Source organism: Ciona intestinalis, chromosome 3, assembly GCF_000224145.3.
Source record: "Ciona intestinalis chromosome 3, KH, whole genome shotgun sequence".
Lineage (NCBI taxonomy): Eukaryota > Metazoa > Chordata > Ascidiacea > Phlebobranchia > Cionidae > Ciona > Ciona intestinalis.
The window spans coordinates 2,438,435-2,457,612 of record NC_020168.2 but is presented as its reverse complement, the minus strand read 5'-3'; the positions used below and the strand labels follow the sequence as shown (position 1 = coordinate 2,457,612).

The following is a 19,178-nucleotide window of genomic DNA, read 5'->3' as shown; positions in this document are numbered from 1 at the left end:
TTCATTTTAAAGATGAGCGGGTACAGCAACGATGGCGTAGTTTGCGGCACAAATTTCATTCCGAGTTGGTTGTTCTACGGGTAAGTTAATGCCTCTAAAATAAAGCAAGCATGCGCTCATATTTGTTATGCAGAACTATACAGATTATTTATTGATATTTAAAATGTGGAAGAGGTACAGATGTAGTAAATAAACTTAAATTGTTTTTCATTTTTCGTAATGCAATTTTCAGCTCTTTCAGTAAGATTTCAGTTGTATTATGATTTTGTACAAATACCCTGTAAAGCTCTGTTTGTTTTTGTTGTAAACACGAATAACAGTTGTACCGTATAACATAGTTATGTAACTAATTCATAATTTCTTTAAGTTTAAGAAATAATTTAAAATTTAAGAAAGTAATTAAGTACATGTTTATCTTTTACATAAAAGTATGCTATGTAGGATATAAGATTGTAATGTACAGTTGATTGTATTAATAACAACGTTACTGAGGCAACTTCAGGTCATTGTTTAAACTTCAATATTCCAATAGTATACATATATAGAAGCGGAACTAAGCAATTGATTGTTCAAAGTAATACGGCTGACAGTGGTGTACCCATGAAATTTAAAGTGTATTATGCCGGAGGTGTTCTGTGTAACTACTGCCCCGAATCCTGTTAATGTTACAACAAAGGTCATGACTTCAGTTGGCGGAGTAACGAATCCCTCTGCTACATACGTTTCCATTAATGCTCACACAAGCAACAATAATGCCATGAGCACAACAGCTCCATTAAAGCCGACACCAGGCTCCACATCCAGCGGCACAAAGTACATACAACTTCAGTCGGTTCGCAGTTCACCAGGACTTGCCCCAGCTCGAGCAGCGTCGCCACAACTAATTGGCACCCCAACCACTATTCAAGGAGTCCCATCTAGGCCCCGCACCCCAAACTCAGGCTTGGCTATTCCACCTGGTATGTGCTGTAAACTCTGAACTTTTATAGTATATATATTTAAAAAAGCTTATGTCAAAATAATGATAACATTTCTATGTTTGTGACACTTTTGTGTATAATTTGTAACGTATATGTAAACAGGTATGGTGCTGACACGTGGTACAAATGGTCAAATAATGATTGTTAACGGCAATCCAACTACATCTGGACAGCAAGTCACAGGTTCAAACCAGGTGTGTAGGATGACTTACATTTCTTTTTCATATCAGTGTTTGTTTTTAATATAGCATTGCTCATGGGTGTCTTGTTTTAAAGTGTTGAAGTAAACCTTTGGTGACATTCTAAAATGCAATTACATTCATAGTCAGCGTGTTTTAATGTGAGGAATGCTGTATGCTTTTTGTTCTCTGGTTGGTATGCAAACCAAACAGCAGGGTAAAATTAGGTTGAAAATTTTGGCATAATGTGTTATCTAGGTAAACATAACACGTGTACTGCTTTTTTATCAGTACTTTTTATTATGTTCTATATGTATTGTTCTATCACTTGTTTTATGAGTGAAATTTTGAAGTATAGCGTGTGAGATGAAATGGTATTTACTATTTATGCTGGAGTTGTCCCATTACCCTCACCTTACACCAAAGATTCCACATAGTTTTTGCTTGATTATATATGTTGATATTGTTGCAGCAGACAGGAACACCAGCAGCGCGGACCGTCACCACCATCGCAGCTACCAGTCTTTCATCCGTTACAACTGTCGGGAAACCTGTACCTGTTGCATCTTCTGTAAGTGAAATATACGCTTTTACATGGCGACATGGGGATATTATGCATTTTAATGTCATTTTGCTTCTTTAACTACATGCGTCAGTGATTGAATAATATTGTATGGACAGGTAACTCAAGTTTCCAAAGCACAAGAAACAAAATTACCTCAAGCTAAAGCAGCTCCCATAACTTTATCGCAAGTAAGCAAACCTAAATATAATTGTTTCAAATTGTAATGTAAGTATGTGGTTTACCCATTTAGATTTTCACATGTGTACTGTGTATGTGTAATTTAAACTTTGCTTCTCAGGATGATATCGTAAATGTAAACAAGTGCAGGAATTTCTTAACCACCCTGATTAAGCTTGCTTCAACTGGCGGACAACTCCAGGTACTTAAGTCTTTCAAAAAAAATCTTTACAAACAACCAATTTAATAACCTTATTTTATAAAGGAAACTGTGCGGAATGTAAAGGCTCTAGTGCAAAACTTAATTGATGATAAAATATGCCCGGAAGATTTTACAAAGCGTTTACAAGTTGAACTGAACTCCTCACCCCAACCTTATCTTGTACCATTTTTAAAGGTAGGTGCTTTATATTCTAATTTTTTTTGTTTTAAAGTGGAGGTTTAGGCCAGGCCATAAATTCTATTTTATTTTTTTGTAATTTGTTGTAAGCAAATTCTAAACCTTGTAGGTTACTACCTGAACAAACTTTGACTTGCATGTGGTATTGTGGTATGCATACTTTAATTTGAAAATGACGACTTTTTAGAGTTTTTTTTCCATAAATAAGTCAAACTTTCAATACATTTGACATTTTAGGTAGATTATGTAACTTATCAACCAAATCAAGCAGTCTTCAAATATTATTTCTGCAAACAAATATTTGCTGTAAATTTATCATGTGTTTACTTTTACCTTACTTTTTAATTAATACTATTTTTTTATTGATTGTAGAAAAGTTTGCCGCTACTTCGCTTGACAATGATGCAGCAGAATCAAGGTGGGGCTTCCCCTGCTGTTGCAGCAGCCGCACAACGTGTCTCCACGCTCTCCGATCCGAAATCTGCTGTTGCTGGAAAACCAAAACCCGTGAACAAGGTTGTAAGACCTGTGGCAAAGAACATGAGGGTAAACCAGAAAGTCAGCGAGAGGGCACTCTTCAAAAAGCTCACAATGTTTAAATTCTTATTTCAGTTTGAGATAATAGAGAGGTTGAGAATTGGGAAAGAAAGTTTTAAAAACTGGACATTTTCTGTGTGAAAATTTTGAAAGATTGTCAACTTTTTGTTTATTTACAGAGCAATGTACCCGACATAAGACTTCCAAGGGTGACCTCCAATGTCCCCCCAATGAAGCATCCATCTCTGCAAAACCCACAACCCCACAACTCATTTCACCCACCACCTCACCCATCCTCTGTATCGGGGGCTCGTACATCGTCACTCACAGCGATGGGTCGTCCAATTTCAGTGATGTCAAATCGAGCTGGGCAAAGGTGGAATGCTACAGGGTCAGGTGGAACATACAAGTGAGCATTACTAAATCTTGATTTGGCATTGTACAGAATACATATGATATACCACTTTCTTACTCAAATAAAATACTCAAATCAAATATGTTAATTGTATATGGACCTTTACCTTCACTCTCACGAATTATTGTCACAGTGATGCATAATGGAAATAAAATAATTAAGTAGGATTTATTTTATTGTGCACTTTCCTTTTACATTAACTCAATTAAACTAATTCAGGTGCAACACGATATTCAATCCTTTTCAATATAATGTCCGCCTCTCTTTTTTCAATATTTTTTCTTCTTGTGCTGCAGAGATGATGATGACATCAATGATGTAGCTTCCATGGCTGGTGTGAACTTATCTGAAGAAAGTGCTCGCATATTAGCAACCAACTCTGAGCTAGTTGGCACACAAACCAGGTCCTGTCAAGACGATGCTGTTCTCAATGCCCCTGTACTTCAGAAACGAATGACAGAAATAGGTGAGTCGTGTTATGTTAAACTTAAGTTATATGAGAGCTTAGGGGTTCAGGTTTTTTGTTAATTTCTTGACAATAAACCGGTTGTTGGTTTTTGTGATAGGACACTGTAGTTTATTGCAGTGATCTAAATTATATATTTTCTTAGGTTCATTGCCCCATCTTTGGTGATGGAAATTTAAGGGTTAATAAAAATTAAGGGGCTGATTGTCCCTACTAATAAAATATATTCTCTTAAAATAAGGTTAATTTGCAAAGAAATTTTTTGTTGTATTTTGAAAGTAGTAATGTAAACACCTTACACCTCAATACAATGTTTGATTTGTTCTTGCTGCATATTATGTATTGCTTTATAATCCGTAATTATGTATTGACTATTTATTGTATATTCCTCACAGCTGCACGCAACCCAGAGATTCAGCATATTCACGCTGATGCAGTCAAGTTTTTGTCATGTGCAGCTGAAACGAGGATAAAAGATTTACTGGAGAAAGTGGCCGCTGTTGTTTGCCATAGAATGACAAACTTTAAGGTGGGTTTGTTGGCACTTAAGTTTGTATTTTGATTCTTTTTAGTATTAGTAAGTTGTATTGTTACTTCTGCTACCAGGCATTGTATAAATATTATATTAGTGGCTCATCAGAAGTCTTCCCTGATGAAGTCTTGTCGTATGGCAGACGAAATGTTGGATATAAACTACGTTTTTAATATACCAGATGAGCCACTGATATAATATTTAGTAAATTGTATTTGTATGGGGTACGGTAGTAGGCATATTAGTATGGGTATGGGATGGGTAAAAACCGTAAAATTGTATTTCATTTTTTAATATTAATTTGTTTTTAAACTCCATCAATTTTATGTTTTTCTTAGGAGGAGGAGCATTACAAGGCTTGCTCCGATGTAAAGATGCAGCTCAAGTTCCTCCAAGAACTTGATCAAATTGAGAAGAAAAAACATGACGAGGCAGAACGAGACATTCTCATGAGGGCGATAAAGGTAAGAAGAAAAATGCAATTTCCATAAACTTTATTTAAATTCGGATTAAAGGTTTGCTGTTACTACTTACAAGGTGCTTCTGTTAATTAAAAAATTGCCTCGGCACTGTTTAAACGTTATGATCATTGTCAACAGAGTCGCTCGAAAAACGACAATCCTGAGCAACTCCGGTTAAAGGAGCGAGCTAAAGAGATGCAACAACTAGAACTTGAAAAGATGCAGATTCGAAATGCTGATGAGACCGCTCGAAACGCCATCGGACCAAGGAAAAAGAAAGCTCGTATTGATTCACCGCTTGCCTCTGGTTTAAATGATGTGAGTTACAATTATAAGCATTCTTACAAAACAAGCTTTGATAAATGCAGAGAAGTTACCAACATGTTTGCTTTTGAAATAACTGATCATCATTATTTATATTTTCATGCAGACGATCAACCATATAAACACTCCTTCTTCATCGAGAGGAACGGTAAGTTAATGTCTGTTCACGTTAAAGCTCAACAAATCAACGTGCTTGCCTGAACAACTGTGAAAACTTTTGTTTGTCTTTCAGGCGAGATCTCGGATGAAACGAGTAAACCTGCGTGATCTCATCTTTGTCATGGAGCATGAGAAGGGCTTGTGCCGAACTAAGTCACTATACGCTTCCTATTTAAAATAACAGAACCCGATTCTACTCAGCATAAACGCAGAGTGCGGCGTTGGCTCGACTGCCTTTTAACCCAATCTTGGGCAGGGCGTCAGTTGAGGGCACTAGAGGACCGCCTGAGCACTCCCTCCCAATGCACTTGACTCACACCTCAGATTATCACCAACAATTTCACCACTGGCCAAATGTTCCAACGCGGAAACAGTTGAGCAATCAACAACTAAGTAGATTGCAAGATTTTCTAGAAAGTAATTTCATTCATTGATTTTTTACAGACACAGACACTTTGTAAGGTGTTAATTTTTCATGGAATAAATATGGTTCCGTACAATCTGAGCACAGTTGAATCTAAATATCATATAAAATCTTAAAAAGTCTTGTTGGTTTATTTAGTAGAAACTCGTCAATGTGAAGTATAAGCCGCGTAGACGGTTCCCATAAACTAGGGTGATTTTCCAATTTCCAAATCATTAAGAACTGCTCTTGCGGGAAATCGCGGTGCACAAAAGATGTCCAGTCGATCTTCATAAATGTAACTTGTTTTGTCCTGGCGTAACTGACAATCTATGGCAATTTTCACAACCCATGGTGAAAAACTGGTTTGTCGCAATTACCGTGTTTCACCAAAGAACACTTACGACCACAATACATAGATATATATATATATGATATCTATGCCACAATAGCGGCAGCCACCAACTTTGGCAGCGACGAGAATTGAAACCTGTAACCTCTGCGTCATAGACACGCGTGCTAACCATAGTGCCGCAAATTCGAATTAACTGAGGATAAAATACCCGTGTTGATTTAAATTTATTGCCTTATGTTTACGAATAAACATTAGCAGGTTGCAACGCGTTGGAGATGCACGTTAATATTTAATAGTGAGTCACTCGTGCAGTTGGTTTTTGAATTACTTCAGTTTTACACAGCTATTTTGTTGATATGTATATAGTTGACAGTATTTTTACGACAACAGAAACGCGCACCAAAGCCAATTACTTTTGGTAACTATTAAAGATCAGCGTTAAAAAGTAGCAGTATTTTTTTAAAGAGCGAAAAGGCTTATTAGTAAGATGCTGATTTTAATTGCTCGCCAAGTCATATAAAACGAGCGAATTTTTGGAGTTTGCGAGAAACCATTAATCCAAAATTGTGGTTTAATGTAATCTGTATAGGACATGAGAAAAATCGACAGCAGCAAATTCATAGTATCACACAAAAAAACGTCATATATTTTGTTTTTTTAAAGTAATGGGTAATACTAGTACCTTTCTCCCACTCTACTTTAATCACCTGTCGGGCAAATAAGCGATCAGAAAAAAATAAACAGCTTGAATCAACCTACTTCACGTTAGGAAACTTGCGATGCGACTGTTTGCTGTCGCGTTGCTTGGGGTAGTTGTGACTGTTCTTGTTGCTGCATTGTGTGTTGTTCTCATACCCGTGAACAAAGACAGTAATTCTCCACAACAATCATACCAGATTACAACCGAAGGAAAACTAACGTGGTTTTTGGCTTCGAAGGAGGTGCTTGCAATACAATCGTCAATTTTTCAGTTTACGAAAGGGGAATTCGTAACGGCTACAAATAGTTTGGGATGTGATGAAGTCGCCGCTGTTGTAAAAGATGTAACAACAGATGATGAAGCAATACAGGTGAGAAGCTGTTTAATCCATGAACGTACAAACCGAAAAAATACAGGTGAATATATCGACATAAAAGGCGCTTATTTTTTTGTTTTAAAAACTCGCAGTGCTATGAAATATCTACCGAACGAGGTGGTTCAAAGAGTTGCATGTCGAGTAAAGTCGAAGTCAAAGATTGTCTCGTAATGAACATAACAAATGAAGATCACGTGTTTTGGTACGGTGGTGCTGAGATGATCACGCAGAAGTGGCCACTAAATGAAATCAACATGAAAAGGGGGACGTCATTTTTATCATCAGACCTACCCAAACGATACGGCAACGTACTTGAACGCTATTTTCTATCTTCCAAAGGCGTTGCAGTTTACATACACCAAGATGTTCCACTTTATGTCTCGATCGACTTGAATCATGGAATTTGTTTAGAGGCGAATTATGATAAGTCAAGTCTCGTTGGACCTACTTTTCTCTACAACGACGGTCATTCAACTAAGTTGTCTTACACTGTCTGTATCGGAAAAGACCCCAAAACTGTTCATCAGTTTATGACACGTTTGAACGGTGGTTTCATCGCTCGTCCAACGCAATTGCCCGATCTGAAAATGATGCAAGACCCGATATGGTCAACCTGGGCAAGGTAAACTACATTTTTACTTTACCAGCACTGACTGAAAGTTGAAATGTTTATGAGTTTTATTGAATGGTGAATAAGTCGCGTCAGTGCACGTGAAAACGTGAAAGCGCATATGAATGTAAAACAATAGGTTAAAATCAAAACCATTCAGATTTTATCTAGGGGCCAATATTCGATCGAGTCCGAATATTCGATGACTTGATTTAAACCCAAGATGGGTGTATAGTGAACTTACCGTGCAACGCGCGTTGCGGGACAATTTGTGGTGGTTTGACGTAACCCTTGACTGAACACTACGAATTTAAATTAATATCGTCATGACCTACTTTAAAACATATTTACTATAAGTCTATAATACATAAAACAAAAGGCTATTCACTTCATATTAAATCGTAAAAAAAGTGTCTTCGCCAAATATACGCCCACAATGGTAAAGCATCAACGATTTCTATAACTAAATATATATAGCAAGATTCTTAACTTTGTGTGCTAAAAAGTTATGAGCAATTAGTTATCATTTATTCTAAAAAGCATGTGTTCTGTTCAATTGTAAATCTTCAGTCTATATCATGTGTGTCGAAAGCAGATTAAAAAAATTCAAGTGTGCCGTAATTTTACCAACAAGCATGATAACTATTAACTATACTTACTTATACAGATACAAGTCGGACATTAACCAGAGTGTAGTTGAATCTTTCGTGAACGAAATTCTTGAACATAACTTTACGAACAGCCAAGTTGAAATAGATGATGGTTACGAAGACGAATATGGAGATTTTACATTTGATGTAAAGAAATTTCCGGATGCAAAGGCAATGGTATCCAAACTCCATGACAAGGCAAGTTGACCCCTTTGCCGAAATTGGAAACACTTTGGAAAATAATCTTGTACTACCTTATGAGACGATTTTGTTTGATTTCCAATCAATGTTTATATTAAAAGTTTTTAATGTTGATTAATAACACATTGAAGCTATTTGACTATAGGATACCTTTCTATATATAGCAGCATTCTTTGTAGATTTTGCTCTATAATACAATGTCCAACGTAAATATTACTCACTTAAAATAAAACCATCTAATTTCTAAAGGGGTTTCGGGTTACGACTTGGGTTACACCTTTTATCAACCTAGCTTCGAGAAACTATCGTACAGCTCGTTCATCCGGCTACTTGATTCCGGAGACTGAAGACGGTTCGCCCGCTGTGATCCGTTGGTGGAATGGGAGAGGCTCTGTTGTTGATTTTACAAACCCCTCCGCGGCCAAGTGGTACAGCGACTATCTGAGCAGCGTGAAGGCGGAATACGGTCTCGATTCGTTCAAGTTTGACGCCGGAGAGACGACCTACTTGCCTAAATCTGGTCTTAATTTTACATATCGACGGGACAGTAATCCTAGTGAGTTCACGAAGATGTATACAAAGGCCGCTTACCAAGTTGGAGGAAATATGATGGAGATGAGATCCTCTTGGAAGACACAAGGTTACAACTTCTACATGAGGCTCATGGACAAAGGTTCGAGTTGGGGAGGACTGCGGGGATTTCTTACTGTAATTCCAACAGCGCTTACGTTTAGCGTGCTGGGTTATCCATTTGTTTTGCCAGATATGATCGGAGGTAATGCGTATGTGTTTGGTACAAACAATGACAACAAGCCAAGTAGAGAACTTTACATTCGGTGGATTGAACTAAGCGCCTTTCTACCGTGCATGCAGTTTTCCATTTCACCATGGCAATACGATGAAGAAGTGACAAAAATCGCGCAGTATTACGTCACGTTGCATCGTACTGTGGTCTACGAGGAACTGGTTCGTGCATCAAATGCTTATATAAAAGGCGAATCCACTCTGCTCGTTTCGCCTCTTTGGTTTTACGCAGATATTGGTGACGTTACAGCGTTGACGGTGGATGACCAGTTTATTGTGGGTGACAAGTTTTTGGTAGCACCAGTATTGATTCAGGGAGCTGTCAGTAGAAATATATATCTTCCTGGTTCTTCCCAACGGTGGTTGGATAGAATGAGACCTGAATGTGAGGACATCAGTATTTCTGGCTGTCTAATTACCGGTGGGCAATGGATTCTTTCATATTCTGTGCAGTTGCATCAGATTTCGTGGTGGGAAAGAATTACAAAGTGATTTTTGTACAACTGGCATGAATGACTCCAATACACTAACGGATGACAAAATTTGCAATACCATGCCGATTTCTAGTGTCATTACTATATTGTACTTCAATTATCGTTACATAATTGTAATACACAAATATGATGCCTCCAGTGAGGATTGAACTCACGACCCCTGGTTTACGAGACCAGTGCTCTACCACTGAGCTATAGAGGCTTATGACTGCAACACATAAATACATAACAAAACGTGACCAATCGAATTATTGGTGAATGGAGTAGGGCGGGGAAGACGGGAAGTCTTTAGCACATAATATCCAAATTCTTGACCGTGTTTTAAAACAGTTAACAATTGAATATGTTTTGTGTACTACGAAATGAGAGGAGAAAGAATAATGAAAAGATGTCCCATCTTCTCCCACCCTACTATATAGCTATATTTCATCATCAATTGGTTGCATATCGCTATCAATATGAGAGAATACCTTTTCATCTGTGATAATACCACGCGAAACAATGATGTCGATTATGATGTTATATATATACACTAAATACAACATATTAACATTTGTTAATGACGTAACGATATTCATTGTGATAATTATAACAAAACGAACAGTTGTGACGAAGTTATTGTATTTGACGATTTGCATCCTTCAGGAACTGAATGCTGTTGGAAACCCATTTGGCTCTTAGATCATCGTCGATATCCTCAGCTTTCCCGTAGGCTGCAATAGCTTTGCGGAAATATTCGCAGGCATCGTTTGGGCGGGAAGTCTGTTCATACGTGTAACCGAGATTGTTCAAAAAATGTCCGTACACTAAATAAGTTGCAGCTCCCTGCTGGAACACCCTCTCCATTATAGCGATTGCTTCTTTTATAGTTTTTTCGCAACCACTAAAGTTATCAACTAAACCTTCACTGCGTTCGATCCGATGCAAACACCAAACTTCCCACAAACAGCGATCTTTCTCATTAACGTCAACAGATCGTCGAATCATTTCTCGCATGTCATGCATCAGTGGAATCACGTGGGTTCGAATGATCGATTTTAATTCTTTGTTACGTGATAACATTGCCTCGATCGATTCTTTGATACCATTTGCGCAGTTCTTTATCCCGATCAAACCTGCTTTTGATTGATTTCCATAAAACTCGGCAGCGATATGATAAAACAAAACTGCTTCCATATCTCTACCGTTACCCTTGATAGTGTCAGCAAACGTTTGGATTTTATTTGGTGTGGAATGCGATTTCTCTTTTAATAGCTTCTTCAGTTGATCTTTAAATCAAGTCGCTTCTTCCGCTTCTCCAATAAACATCCAATGCCAATAAACTTAAGCCAGATCATTAAATCCAATATCAGCTGGGTCGAATCTTGAACCATAGGATAAAGCTTCATGGTAGATTTCTTCTTGTAGCAGTCGACCGACATCTTAATAACATTATCGATTCAATAAACCACGTGAATATAACTTCAATAAATCACGTGTAAAAACAAGAGAGCATGGTCCTAATGAATAGACACGTACGTCACGACTTAAAAAGATATTACCTAAATACTTATTGAAATATATATATATATATATATGTCTTGCACAACTATACATTTGATTAACTAGCCTGAACTAATAAACCTAAAATATTTAACTTTGAGCAATTAACAAGATCTACATGATGGTCCAGCATATATCTTTAATCGTTGGCTTCCACGCCACCATTGGATATTTTATTTTATTATATATTTTGCTGAATATTTTTATTAATATACCTTGTGGGTAAATTCGCATATCTTGTAATGGTGACGTAGCTTGCGATAGGCTTGGTTGCTCAACCGTGTGAGTCACCGGCTCTGTGTTATAACTCATAAAGTAAAATATAACAGCAATGTAATGTTAAATAAGCACAGAAGTTGCGTCATTTACAAACTATGTTATGGATGATTGTTATTTTTCTGCGACTGGGAAATCCTACTATAACTATTAAACCTTGTACTGGAGCAATTTCCGTTAGATGTCTTTCCTAAAGACACGCATGTCCACAATGGGGGCAGTATCGAGAGTCGAAATCATAGTGCCAGTCGTGTACACTCTTTAAACTTGTTATAAAACTCATTTGTTATAAAACTCTTTTGTCACGGTGTAACAAACTAGTGACGATAAGCATATTTTAATAAACTTAGCAAGTGGTGCCACACATTACACACAACCAACCTGCACTTTCTATAGGCATTTCTGTTGATCTGAAAATACATGTCAGCTGTAATTATAAGTTGATTATTCAAACAATAAACCAACAACCTACCTGTTACCATGTCTATTTAGCACGCTGCTAAGTGCATTATTGTTCAAGTTATTTGAGTCTTCTGGATTTTTATCTGACATTACTGTTGAGTTCTATCTACAAAAGCGACTCGTATACAAAACTACCTCGAAGTGTTACGAACAATAATAATAATGTGCTTTGGTAATTGAGGCCAAGTTTCGCTACGATGCAACATAATGTTAAATCCATGTTATGTGTATTCCACCATGACTCTAGCCTTTTATAACATTGGTTCTAACAATACCAATCCCAGTAATTATGGGCGCTCGCATGTTAAACGAAGCAAATCGGATTCGATGTTGCTTCTGTTGTTAGTCGTATGTGTCCACCTGCAGCTTCTTTAACAAATTGCTTCTTAAACTTCGCACCATACGTTTGTTGGGCTTATTAATAAAACTAAAAGTTGCAATCGATTGCAAATATATCAGGTATTTTAACCAGAAATACCACGTTGATATGCCCACAGTTAATTACCCGCCGGTTTACATGATCGGGCTGAATTTGAATTCAATCCCACGCGAGATGACGTCACACGCATTTCCAATCCGATCCGCTAAAACGTCGTGTTTACATGTCGCATTTCAATCGGATAGAAACCTAAATGGGGACCGAAGCGTTCGTAGTCGCCAGGTTTATTAAACTTTCATACCGCAATGAATTATCGGAGTTTAAATACTTGTGGGAGATAGGATTTAAAAGTAACTTGCAAAATGGATTTTTTACTGGACGAATGCTCCATTTCATATCATCATTTCTATCAAATCGAACGTTCCAAGTCAAACTTAAATTTTCTAATATCTTGACCATGGAAAACGGAGTTCTTCAAGGAAGTGTTTTAAGCCCCTATGATCAATGACTTATCCAACCACCTGCCTGTTACAAGCAAGCATGCACTATACGCGGACGACTGTGCAACTTGGGTTAAAGGCAAGCAGCTGAAGTGTTAAAAACGAAAATCCAATACGCCTTGAACGTTATCGATGTTTGAAGCCAACAATGGGGAATTAAGTTCTCCCACACAAGGACCAAAGCTTTATTGTTTACAAACAAGCGAAAACTGCCGGACATGAACATTACACTTTACGGAAACAGTATTACATACGTTCCACAATTTAAATATCTCGGCGTAATATTTGATAAACGACTAACCTACAAAGCGCACATAACATACATCCGAAGTAAATGCCTGCGACGAATAAATCTACTCCATATCCTTTGCAGATCGAAATGGGGAGCGCAAAAATAAGCCTTGCTTGGTATTTACCGAGCTTCGAAGATATGTCCCGTCATTGAATATGGAATCGAAGCATATTTCTCTGTATCTCAGTCCAACAGAAGCGTAATACAAACCGTACAAAACAAATGTTTGCACATTGCCACTGGAAGTATGATCAGCACACCGATTGTATGTTTGCAAGCACTATGCCAGGAACCGCCAGTTTACATTCGATACCAGAACGCGTGTCTAAAATACAAACTTAAGCTTCTATCATTCCCACCAGACCGCCACAATTCGATCACACTACTACAGGCACCGACTGGATCATCTTCATTTCTGCAAGTTACAGAGGAATTCTCAACCGAAACACCCGCCGGGATAATTCAACCGTTCCATTCGCCAATGTGGGAAATCACTGAAGAACTCTGTGACACCTCTCTAGCGTCACTGATTGTCAGAGACATTTCCAGCAGCCGAAAACAAAGATTCTTCGTCGAGAGGATTGCAACTTACTACCAAGAATATACGCAAGTATACTACGATGGTTCAAAACAAGAATCTGGGTGTGGATGTTCATTTGTAATACCAAGTGAAGGCTACACATCGTCGTCTTCTCTACACAAGTCATACTCTGCGTATTCATGCGAGTTATTCGCAATCTTGATGGCAATGAAACATGTAAACTTTAAAGAACCACATATGTCTTACGTCATTATGAGTGACTGTCTGAATGCAATCACATCCATTGCACAACAGCGTTACTCTAAAATTTATCCTTAATCAGAGTCTCGAACTAATCTTTAATATTTTAAACAGACAAATGAATAATAAAATACTCTGGGTCCCAAGTCATTGTGGTATACCAGGCAATGAGGAATCTGACGAATATGCAAAGTAATCAGCAAGGACCAACCACTGCGATGTTGCCACCATGGCGTTGCATTCCTATACTACATGCAAACCTCCGAACTAAATTTTGTGAGTATTACTTACAAAATAATCAAAACACTGCAATGAAAAACATCTTCCCAACACTGCCAAGCAACAACGACTTCAATCAAATGGACTGAGAGATAGAATGCATTTATTCGTGTATTATAACTCATTAAGCTTAAGACGTATAAGGATTGAAAGTTTGGTAAAAAATATGTGTGAATACGCTTTGTACAACTCCTGTACCATGTGTTGAAATGTAAATCTACACTAGTTAACCTTGTCGTCGCTTAAAAACGTTTGTTTTTGTGAATTAGGATAAAATGTAATCACGCAGTATTATAAGTAATGTTAGAAATTAATATTATTCATATTGTGGCGGCTGCATAATGATTTATTACGAGCGGTAAACTAAAAGAGCGAGGAAACGAGAGACGCGGTGTTTATACCGAAGATAACGATAAGAAAAGGCACTCGTTTACGCTTCGGTGCACACACGCTAATTGTGCGGTTTTAAATCTAAAAATTTAGTCTAAAAATTATAAATATATTATATGATTTGATTTTAATCAAGAGATTAAAGAATAAATGCTAGAATTGAGAATTGAGATAAGTGTGGGAAAGATCGCCCTAAAACTACAACAACGCCAAGAACAACTGTTCGACGAAAACGGATCTATATGACCACTACCGTATACTCAATAATTAGCATACTTTTCATTGAAGGAATGAATGTTAACCTGCTTTATCCTCGCTTGGCCGGAATACGACAGTCGTTAAACACAGGTGTTCTGTTTCATACACATCGTGCCAGCTTACGAGTTACCATGTGTGTTACTTTGTAGGTGATTATTTTTTTGGATCGTTTCATTTTTTCTATATGGATGATAATTTGGACAACCCATTAATGACCACTGGGTTGGAGCAATTGCCGTTAAGTGTCTGGCCCAATGACACATACGCGAACAATAGTAGCCGCGACGATCCATAAACCCATTACCTCTGTGTTAGAGGCAGGAGCACCTGCTTAACATTATTAACTGTGTTTTGTTATCGGTGCAGAATAAAACATCTTGACGATACAGCGATACAGCGGCAACGAGTTACCTATAGACTGTCTCATTTACCAAGAAAAGAACCGCTGCCTCCAGTGAGAATTGAACTCACGACCCCTGGTTTACGAGACCAGTGCTCTACCACTGAGCTATAGAGGCTCGCCTGTTCCAAAATAAAACCAATATGTAACAAACGTTGCAAAAACAAGGATTTAAAGGAAAATCAGTTTTTTTTTAAATATACAAGCTTTACATCAAATGTTTTACAACACCGCAATACCAGACAGAAGAATACAAAACAACTAACAACAAAAGTTAACATCAAATACTCTTCTACAACTCACATAGGATATTCATACTCACAGTAAAATTGGTGCGAAAAAATATCGATTAATACCAACAACGAAGCACATACCTCTAATAAAGGGCCACGTACTACAATTAGAACAAATTAAATTAAATTACGCGTCCATAAGTATTCAAGAAATAGTGCGTTTTCAATTCCTTTATAAGTTTGCTGATGGTGAGAAATCGTTCTAAGTGAGGTTAACTACTTGTGGGAGATATGATTCAAGAGTAGCTTGCAAAAGGTAACAATTTCCACATGAGATCATTGGAATGAGGTCCTTATCGCTGGAAATATTATCAAAACAGTAAACGCTGCCTCCAGTGAGAATTGAACTCACGACCCCTGGTTTACGAGACCAGTGCTCTACCACTGAGCTATAGAGGCTCTTTAATAAAACAAATCAATATGTAACAAAAGTTGCAAGGATTATAAAATTAACGAAAATTTAGTTTATTTTAACGAAGTTGAAGATTTACATTGAAATGTTTACAGCATCATAAAAAGTAGACACTAAAATACAAGAGAGCAGAGCTCTAATGAAAGACCACGAATATTCATTAAGAAAATGTTACTTTAGCCCATTACCTCTGTGTTGGCATGAGCGCTAACCACTTTACCACCGCCTTCTTATACTGCCTTCTTCTCATCAGAGAAGACTTACACCTGCTAACATTATTAACTGTGTTTTGTTATCGGTGCAGAATAAAACATCTTGACTGTCTCATTTACCAAGAAACAACCGCTGCCTCCAGTGAGGATTGAACTCACGACCCCTGGTTTACGAGACTAGTGCTCTACCACTCAGCTGTAGAGGTGGTTGATTAAAACATATCAATATGTAACAAGATAACCAAGGACTACAAAATTAACGAAAAATTAGTTTATTTTACCTAAGGTGAAGATTTACATTGAAATGTTTACAGCGGACACTAAAATACAAGAGAGCTGAGCTGTAATAAAAGACAAGGGGTATTACGACTTCACTGAGGAAGATATAAGTATAACATACACCGCAAATTTCGTAATATGCCGAATTTTTAAACTTAAAAACAGCAATCGTCTTTGTCGTGCACTTTGTTGGACCGTCAGAATACTGTCGAATAATACTGTAATATGTTTTCTCGTCAAACATTAAATGGTTATCGGTAAAAGAAGACGAATATTAGGATTATCGGACAAAAAATACAAAGTCAAAAAGGGATTTTCAAAAGCAAGCAGTCTACTTAAATTCAAAAATAAACTGAGAAGTGGTAGGTCTTGTAGTTCAGAGAATATTTATAGTTAGGAAAGTTTGGTTAAAATGTCTGTGGGACTAAATTAAGAACTAACAACACAGGCGTGAATACCCAAACAAACATAGCTTCAGTTAAAATTTTACACTGGTGGCCAATCATTAACATAATACACGCAAGCTAAATAAAAAAATTAAACATTTATACTGTAATAACTGCTAAAACTCCGAGCAAACACTATCTAATGCGATAATTCGTCATATAACTCATCAAAACTGTCTACAAATCGTACAAGCGCTGCAAAACCATCCGCCCCAGTTACGAGAGAGGCGCCGACGGTGTCCAGGCCTGTTGGTATTCAGGGAAGTATAAAGCGACTATCCGCCTTAAAAAAATTGTGCGTTTTCAATTTCGTTTTAAGTTTGTTGGTGGTGATGAGGTTATCAACTAATGGGAAATAAGTTTAAACAATAGTTTGCAAAGTTTGACAGTTCCCACATGTGGTCATTGGAGTAAGTTTCTTCGGTAGAAATGTTTTCGAAAGAATAAACGCTGCTTCCAATGAGGATTGAACTAATGACCCCTGGTTTAATAGACCAGTGTTTCACCACTGAGCTATAGAGGCTCTTGAATGAAACAAACCAATATGTAATAAAACTAACAAGGACTATAAAATTAACTAAAATTTATTTTTGATGCGCGAACCAGTTCCTCATAGACCACGGTGCGATGCAATGTGACGTAATAGTGGGCGGTTTTGTCACTTCTTCATCGTATTGCCATGGTGAAATGGAAAACTGCATGCATGGTAGTAATGTTTAATTTAAATGTGCACATTAGTAGGTTGCCTACAACTAAAGTAATTGTTAGGATTACTTACTTATTTATTTATTATTTAATTGAATCACATGTTAGCTGAAATGTTTTGAAATCGTCTTTGATGAGGTTAACTACTGGGAAATAAGATTAAAAAGTAGTTTGCAAGATTTGACCATTTCTACACGTGGTCATTGGATTAAGTTCCTTCGCTAGAAATATTTTCGAAACAAAGAAACATGATACTTTATTTAAACGTTTTATAACTAATTCAATCATAAAGCACTGTATAATTTACGCAAGTTACTTCTGGTAAAATTACGGTAGTGCAACTTACAAACTTTGTGGTGTATATTATAATTATGTTTTGCTTAATATCTTTTCTAATGACGCTGTTTCGATACTGTAAAACATTTCCATGTAAAGCATGTGCTCTGTTAAAATAAATTAAACTTTTAATAATTATTTATTTCTTGCTAGGTTTGTTACGTATTAATTTGGAGCTAACACGAGCCTTTATAGCTCAGTGGTAGAGCACTGGTCTCGTAAACCAGGGGTCGTGAGTTCAATCCTCACTGGAGGCAGAAACGTTTTTGCGAAATAAAACAACAGCGCATTAAAGGACATTTGCGTTCCTACTGTTTTATTTGTTTATATTTTTTTAACTTTATATTTTTTTATCTTTTCTATAATTCTTCGCTACCGTAATCAAGAATACAAATAAAGTTATTATATTGTTATATTATTGGTGTTTGCTGTTGTGATGCTGTAAACAATTTTGATGTAAATCATGTACATACTTAAAATAGAACAAAATTTAGGTAATTTTAGAGTATTTTCAACTTTGTTACATCGTGTTTTTTAACAATTAACAACGGTTTATGGGAGTCGTGATCATACAGTTCTATAATTTTTTGAATGTTCTTTGTTTACTACCCAATGGTACGAGAAAATAGACTGAAAAGATGTCCCATCTCCCCCCCCCCCCTACTATATCAATAGGTAGCAACACCGAGCCTCTATACCTCAGTGGTAGTGCACTGGTCTCGTAAACCAGGATCGTGAGTTCCTCACTGGTGGTACCGTATTTTACAAGTCGCACACTTAAATGAGCACGTTTTCCAGCGATGCGAGCACAATGTGCACGTTTTCAAGCGCAATATGCACATTTTTATTGAGCACAATTTTTGCAGATTGTGCGAAAAATGTTGACAATTTCTGTTGCATGGGTGCCCTAACTGAGGCTTTTAAATGCCTAACTCCAGCAAAGATGCTGGCGAACAAGCAACAGCAAGAAATAAAAAACACGGAGGTATATTGATTACTTGATTTAATTATATGTTAGCTAAAAAATGTTTTGTCTTGGACGCTGCTCTAACCGACCGCTTCAGACCAGACCAGTGTAGGCTTGCTAGATTAAAATTATAATAACGTATATAGTAGGGGAAAGACGGGACACCCTTAGCCCATAATAT

The 19,178-nt window shown here is 37.1% G+C and overlaps 3 protein-coding genes and 4 non-coding genes across 10 annotated transcripts; 3 read left to right on the top strand and 4 right to left on the bottom strand.

Moving 5' to 3' along the window:
* Positions 1 to 14: 14 nt before the first annotated feature.
* LOC100175488 (transcription initiation factor TFIID subunit 4-like) lies at positions 15 to 5,697 on the top strand. 4 transcript variants are annotated; one of them, XM_002131522.5, is made up of 15 exons: positions 15 to 80; positions 533 to 959; positions 1,083 to 1,174; positions 1,632 to 1,730; positions 1,841 to 1,912; positions 2,023 to 2,103; positions 2,167 to 2,298; positions 2,674 to 2,847; positions 3,018 to 3,247; positions 3,550 to 3,719; positions 4,115 to 4,248; positions 4,590 to 4,715; positions 4,851 to 5,030; positions 5,143 to 5,184; positions 5,269 to 5,697. In XM_002131522.5, exons 2-15 carry the CDS (start codon positions 620 to 622, stop codon positions 5,374 to 5,376), a joined length of 1,980 nt encoding a protein of 659 aa, XP_002131558.1. In that variant the 5' UTR covers positions 15 to 80; positions 533 to 619; the 3' UTR covers positions 5,377 to 5,697. The 4 variants fall into 4 exon arrangements, with proteins under 4 accessions (XP_002131558.1, XP_018673472.1, XP_018673473.1 ...); XM_018817927.2 differs by lacking the exon at positions 15 to 80 and having other exon boundaries at positions 400 to 959; positions 1,635 to 1,730; XM_018817928.2 differs by lacking the exon at positions 15 to 80 and having other exon boundaries at positions 435 to 959; positions 2,674 to 2,817.
* Positions 5,698 to 6,154: 457 nt separating this feature from the next.
* On the top strand, positions 6,155 to 9,826 carry LOC100175528 (myogenesis-regulating glycosidase-like). The gene is made up of 4 exons (XM_002125181.3): positions 6,155 to 7,023; positions 7,122 to 7,651; positions 8,307 to 8,487; positions 8,740 to 9,826. Exons 1-4 carry the CDS (start codon positions 6,733 to 6,735, stop codon positions 9,784 to 9,786), a joined length of 2,049 nt encoding a protein of 682 aa, XP_002125217.1. The 5' UTR covers positions 6,155 to 6,732; the 3' UTR covers positions 9,787 to 9,826.
* Positions 9,827 to 9,918: 92 nt separating this feature from the next.
* Positions 9,919 to 9,990, bottom strand: trnat-cgu. The gene has a single exon. It is a non-coding gene; the product is annotated as a tRNA-Thr (tRNA).
* Positions 9,991 to 10,238: 248 nt separating this feature from the next.
* Positions 10,239 to 12,115, bottom strand: LOC113474137. Its single transcript, XM_026833924.1, has 3 exons — positions 11,988 to 12,115; positions 11,546 to 11,626; positions 10,239 to 11,209 (listed from the first exon to the last, which is right to left on the bottom strand). The coding sequence occupies exon 3, from the start codon at positions 10,962 to 10,964 to the stop codon at positions 10,404 to 10,406; it is 561 nt and encodes a 186-aa protein (XP_026689725.1). The 5' UTR covers positions 10,965 to 11,209; positions 11,546 to 11,626; positions 11,988 to 12,115; the 3' UTR covers positions 10,239 to 10,403.
* Positions 12,116 to 15,393: 3,278 nt separating this feature from the next.
* trnat-cgu lies at positions 15,394 to 15,465 on the bottom strand. Its single transcript has one exon. It is a non-coding gene; the product is annotated as a tRNA-Thr (tRNA).
* A 502-nt stretch (positions 15,466 to 15,967) lies between these two features.
* Positions 15,968 to 16,039, bottom strand: trnat-cgu. The gene has a single exon. It is a non-coding gene; the product is annotated as a tRNA-Thr (tRNA).
* Positions 16,040 to 18,215: 2,176 nt separating this feature from the next.
* Positions 18,216 to 18,287, top strand: trnat-cgu. The gene has a single exon. It is a non-coding gene; the product is annotated as a tRNA-Thr (tRNA).
* Positions 18,288 to 19,178: the final 891 nt, after the last annotated feature.